At 38.2% G+C, this 5,990-nt stretch overlaps 1 protein-coding gene across 1 annotated transcript; it reads left to right on the top strand.

The window, feature by feature from the left end:
- The first annotated feature begins 215 nt into the window (after positions 1-215).
- LRRC10 (leucine rich repeat containing 10) lies at positions 216-5,679 on the top strand. Its single transcript, XM_074226123.1, has one exon. It carries the CDS (start codon positions 427-429, stop codon positions 1,273-1,275), a length of 849 nt encoding a protein of 282 aa, XP_074082224.1. The 5' UTR covers positions 216-426; the 3' UTR covers positions 1,276-5,679.
- The last annotated feature ends 311 nt before the right edge of the window (positions 5,680-5,990 follow it).

Raw genomic sequence — 5,990 nt, 5'->3', positions numbered from 1 at the left:
TAAGTCAGAAACTGTTTAGATTTGTTTAAAAATAGATGCCAGGGAAGGTTTACTCTGGAGAGTCAACCCTTGCCACCAATAAGAACATACAGTCAGCTGATATCGTTTCCCCAAATCTTCTCCCCCTTATCTTTGGCCAAGGACAGGTTTAGAAAGTAGAGATAAAAGAGCTGCTTGGCGGTAAGCTCTGGACAAGTCTGAGCTGGTCTCCCAAATGGTCCTCTGTCTGTCACCCGACACTCATTCTCTATCAGGAACATTTTGCTGCTCTCAAGATGAACGGCTCATACCACATAAACAACAGGTTATAATGGGAAGGAATGAAATACCAATGGAGCCATCTGTAAAGTAGGGACCCTGGCTGCTCTCAGATCCCTAGCCCTGCTTCTGTGTGAGGCTGGTGCTCATCATGAGCCCAGACTTAGGATGGGGAACATTATTCGGGCGCTCATTGCCTTTGTCCCTGCCAAAGGTTGCCAGAACTACCTACTTGGATACCTCCAGGAGATGCCATTGGACAAGATGGTGGACCTGAGCAGCAGCCAGCTGCGAAGGTTCCCCTTACATGTGTGCTCCTTCAAGGAACTGGTAAAGCTCTACCTGAGTGACAACAATTTAAACAGTTTGCCCCCAGAAGTGGAACAGCTGCAGAGCCTTCAGATCCTGGCCTTGGATTTCAACAAATTCAAGGCCTTGCCTCCAGTGGTGTGTACCTTGAAGCAGCTTTGCATCCTCTACTTAGGGAACAATAAACTACGTGACCTGCCTTGGGAATTGAGTTTGCTGCAGAACCTCAAGACTCTTTGGATTGAGAATAACTATCTAACTCAACTGCCAGAAGTCATCTGTGAGTTGAGTCTGCTCAAAACCTTGCATGCTGGCTCCAATGCCCTACGCCTCCTCCCTCGGCAACTGAGTAGGCTCCAGGAGTTGAGGACCATCTGGCTCTCTGGTAACTTGCTAACGGATTTCCCCACAGTTCTGCTCCATATGCCTTTCCTGGAAGTGATTGATGTGGATCGAAACAACATCTCCTACTTCCCCAGTCTCATTCACCTGTCAGGCCTGAAGCTGGTCATTTATGACCACAACCCTTGCAGAAATGCCCCTAAGGTGGCCAAGGGGGTACGGCGGGTAGGGAGATGGTCAGAGGAAACCCCTGAACCTGATCCCAGAAAAGCCAGGAGGCTTCGGATGGCCAAGGATGAGGTTGATGAAGTCCAGGCATCTGTTCCCCCTGCCCCTCCTCTTCCTATGACTGAGAAACTTGACTAGTGCCTTCCCTCTCTAATTGTCAGCACTTTGCCTTTTCTATAGTTTGTTTGTTCTTAGCTTATTCCTATAGCTTATTTTCCCCATTAGACTGTGGGTCTTCAAGAGCAGGGACTGTCTTTTGTCTTTCTTTGTATCCACAGCACTTAACATAGAACCTTGCACATTTTTTGTTGTTGTCATTTCAGTTGTGTCTGACTTTTTGAGACCCCATTTGGCAAAGATACTGGACTGTTTTGCCATTTCCTTCTTCATTTATAGGATAATAAATCTAGAGCTGGAAGGCGTCTTAGAAATTTTCTAGTCTAACCCCCTTATTTTATGGATGAGGAAACAGAGTTAAGTGATTTGTCTATGGTCACACAGCTAGAAAATGTCTAAGTCAAATTTGAACTCAGGTCTTCCAGATTCTAGACCCAATCCTCTATCCATCTCCCCAATTAGTCTCCCTTGCCTGGTTCCCAGTAAGTGATAATAAATGCTTGTTGTCTAACTTTACTTTGGACCCAACTATAGTACACTTGGGATTATAATGAATATTCCTTTCCTGAACAATTTCCCCTTCATAAAGGAACACATGGAAAACAATTCTTTCTCTCATTCAGAAGAAGATGGAATATTCAGCAAATAGTCTTTCTTACAACTACCCCCACTCCTCTCAACCTCAGCTAACTCATCACCTTAGGATTCTGTGGTCCCAAAGCAATGAATTTTAGAAATACATTCTGAGATTAAAGACTGGGCTGTATTTAGCTTTGTATCTAAGAACTAATGCAAGCTCTTATACATGATGGGTGCTCAATAAATCCTCTGGAGAATTAAATTGAATTTTCCTTGAGAATATACCTTAAAGAGGAAGCTGATTTGGCTCAACAAATAAAAGCCTCCCTTCTCAAAAGGACAGTTTGCATCTTACTTCATTGGAACTATGGTATTGACAGTGTTTATACTCAACTTACCTGGGGAGATTGCAATCTATCTGCTTTCTCATCCTACGTATTTTTTTGTCCTGCCACTCAGTCTTCCATGGAGGATCTACCCTAGATTCTAAAATCCTGGATGTGAATTCTGGTTCTGCTTCTTCTTGTCTGGATAACATTGGGCACGTCTCCTGGGATTCAATTTTAGAATCTGATTTTCTACTGATGGTGAAAATGAGAAAAGTGCACTCAAAGATTTATAAAGTCCCTTCCACTTCCAAATTCTACAGCATGAACAAGCTAAAGTCTACAAGGGGAAGGCTTAATTCTTTAGTAGCTTGGGCAGCCATACTGCCCAGGTCAGAGCTATCCAAAAAGAAAATATTTTCACTAGCTCCTGACAGTTTATATGATTTACTAATATGTTCCTTCCCAGGGTTGAAATTATTCTGCATTACGCATTTAGACCACTTAAAACTGGGTTCTCAGCATTGTGTTCAGAGTTGGACAGAGTCATGGAAAAATCTTTTCCCTAATGAAGCAAATACTCATGAGACATTTTCACTATAGTTCAAAATTCACTCCACTTAATGCTTCCCCACCACCCCCACAGAGCTGCTAAGCCCTGACAGACATTAATGAACCTGAAAATTGGTTTGGTCTGATTTAGCCAATTTCCCATAAAAGGTTTGATTCAGTGCCTGCTTCTAAGTGTTTTTGGTCATTCACGATCATCCGGAAAGTAGAGACTCTAACTGTGTTCTCATTAAGGTCATATGTAGACTGGTATTCAGACTGATACCCCAGAGAATACTTTCTTTCCATTTGTTTAAATAAATGAGAGGCAACAGAACCCTAGTTTTCTTGTTGCAAGAGTAACTTCATCAAAGCAATTCACATCTGGTCAGAATAGGGCTTTTAGTGGTAGGTTAAAATTTTATTCACTTTCTTAAGAAAATAAATAGTAGCAAATGTGAATTGCAGATTGCATTCTGCATAAGCTTAGCCAGTTTTTGTCTATTTAAAATTAATGTCCTTCTTTGATTGAGTTTGTCTGGTATATCTATAAGTATTTTCTATACAACTATGTAAATAAAATAAGAGCATATTTGCAATTATCTTTAGACACATGGAAATTGTATGTCTTTTTTTCTTCATGGGCAAAAATTAATTTGCTCTCAGTCAACTGTTGTCAGTGGCTTACTTATTAATCATACAGTAACTTGTTTAGTATATTCAAAGTATATGAATGTATCATCTTATCTAAGTACTGTGTTCAGACAATCAGTCTGAAAGCACTGGGTGAATTTGTTTTAACCTTTTGGAAAGGTTACTTCTTTTGACATATTGACTCACATAAAAACCTCCTTTTGAGAATTAGGCAGATCAGGGGAAAAGAGTGATTCATGTGATGATTTTGCATAGTCTTCTTCCTGGTCTCTAGGACAACTGCACTTTCAAAAGCAATTTGACAGTCAATTGCAATAGGATTATTGAAACTGCTAAGGATGGGGAGTTTATCCCTCTACTAAGTCAAATCTGGGTAACAGATGAGAACATCTGTAAAGAAGACAGGTAAAACATTACACTTACATTAGTCACCATCATTACCATCATTATTATCATTCCTATTATTGTTATTATTATTATATTCCTTTTGTATGATTATCCATTTTTGATCATGAATTCATGACATCCTTCCTAAAAAAGACACTAGATGATAATACCTAACATTTATATAAGGTTATTTAAGGTTATAAAGTACTTATAAATATTATCTCATTTTATCTTAATAACAGCCCTGGAAGGAAGATGTCATTAGGATCCTCATTTTACAGATTCAAAACCAAAAACAAACTGAGATCAAAATAGATTAAGTGACTTGTCTAGGATGATACAGTTGGATTCAAACTCAGGTCTACCAGACCCCGGTCCAGTACTCTATCAACTGTGCCACCAAACAAAGACAAGGAGCTTGAAGGGTTAGAGTGACCTTAGAGGTCATACTACTACTCATTTTATAAATGTGTTAACTGTAGAGAAAATGACTTGCTTCTAGTCATACAGCCAGTATGTTTTGAAGGCAGAACTTGCTCCCAAGATAAGCTCTGAGTTTGTCCCAAATAAACTTGGTCTTATTTAGGCCTTAAAGGAAGGCCCCATTGCGTTCTATGCTGTCTTGTCCACCTCATCATATGATTTGGCCCAGTTGAATAATTTAAAATTATTGCATTTATATAGTTGAACCAAAACTGAGTAAGCTATTTTCTACCAGTATAACCAATAAAGAGGTAAATATTAAAAAGAACAAATTTGGGGAAAGTGTCTTGCTAGGGATCAAGGAGGTTTTCACAAATAAGAATTAACATCGGACCTCATCTTTAGCATTTCATAACTTAATGAAAAGTGAAAAAATATTAGATATTATTACAATTATTGTTTGTTGATTTTAAAAAGCATTTGATTTGAATTTTTATAACTAGTACTTCTGATGAAGAAATCATTTCTAAAATATACAGAGAACTGAGTCAAATTTCTTTTAAAAAGAGCCATTCCCCAGTTGACAAATGATCAAAGGATATGCAAAGGCAATTTACAGATGAGGAGATCAAAGTAATCCATAGTCATATGAAAAATTGCTCTAAATCACTACTTATTAGAGAAATGAAAATTAAAGCATCTCTGAGGTACCACCTCACACCTCTCAGACTGGCCAATATGACCAGAAAGGACAATGATCAATGTTGGAAGGGATGTGGGAAATCTGGGACATTAATACATTGTTGGTGGAGATGTGAACTCGTCCAACCTTTCTGGAGAGCAATTTGGAACTAAGCCCAAAGGGCAACAAAAATTTGCATACCCTTTGATCCAGCAATACCACTACTGGGTCTATACTCTGAAGAGATGATGAAAAAGGGTAAAAACATCACTTGTACAAAAATATTCATAGCAGCCCTGTTTGTGGTGGCAAAGAATTGGAAATTGAGTGAATGTCCATCAATTGGGGAATGGCTTAACAACTGTGGTATATGTATGTCATGGAACACTATTGTTCTATTAGAAACCAGGAGGGATGGGAATTCAGGGAAGCCTGGAAAAATTTGCATGAACTGATGCTGAGAGAGATGAGCAGAACCAGAAAAACATTGTATATCCTAACAGTACCATGGGGGTGATGATCAATTTTAATGGACTGGCTCATTCGATCAGTGCAACAATCAGGGACAGTTTTGGGCTGTCTGCAATGGAGAATACCATCTGTATTCAGAGAAAGAATTGTAGAGTTTGAACAAAGACCAAAGACTGTTACCTTTAATAAAAAAAAAAATCTAATTATGTAATCTTGCTATCTCTTAATACTTTGTTTTTTCCTTAAGGATATGATTTCTTTCTCATCACATTCAACTTAGATCAATGTATACCATGGAAACAATGTAAAGACTAACAGATGGCCTTCTGTGGAGGAAGGAGGAGGAAAACGAGATTAGGGGAAAAAATAGTAAAATTCAAAATAAATAAATATATTTTTTAAAAAAGCATTTGATTTGATAAGCAAAATTCACCTTAGAGATCCTTTTACAAAATGACTCCCACATATATATATATATATATATATATATATATATATATATATATATATATATATATATATATATCAACATCAGGGTGGTATAATTTATCAGATGTTTGCCACAGCAGTGGAGGAAATCCATCATAGACTCCACATTGAGGAGAGATTTCCTATGAATAGTGAGGTCTTTCAGTTGTTCCTTTTTGCAAATGCAATGTGCTGAG

This window comes from Macrotis lagotis, chromosome 2 (genome assembly GCF_037893015.1).
Source record: "Macrotis lagotis isolate mMagLag1 chromosome 2, bilby.v1.9.chrom.fasta, whole genome shotgun sequence".
In the NCBI taxonomy this organism is placed as follows: Eukaryota; Metazoa; Chordata; class Mammalia; order Peramelemorphia; family Peramelidae; genus Macrotis; species Macrotis lagotis.
The sequence above is the reverse complement of the archived record's forward strand: the minus strand, read 5'-3'. Positions and strand labels throughout refer to the sequence as shown.

Excerpts from the sequence above, each read along its gene's own strand:
- LRRC10 (XM_074226123.1), top strand. The coding sequence starts at position 427 with ATGGGGAACATTATTCGGGCGCTCATTGCCTTTGTCCCTGCCAAAGGT.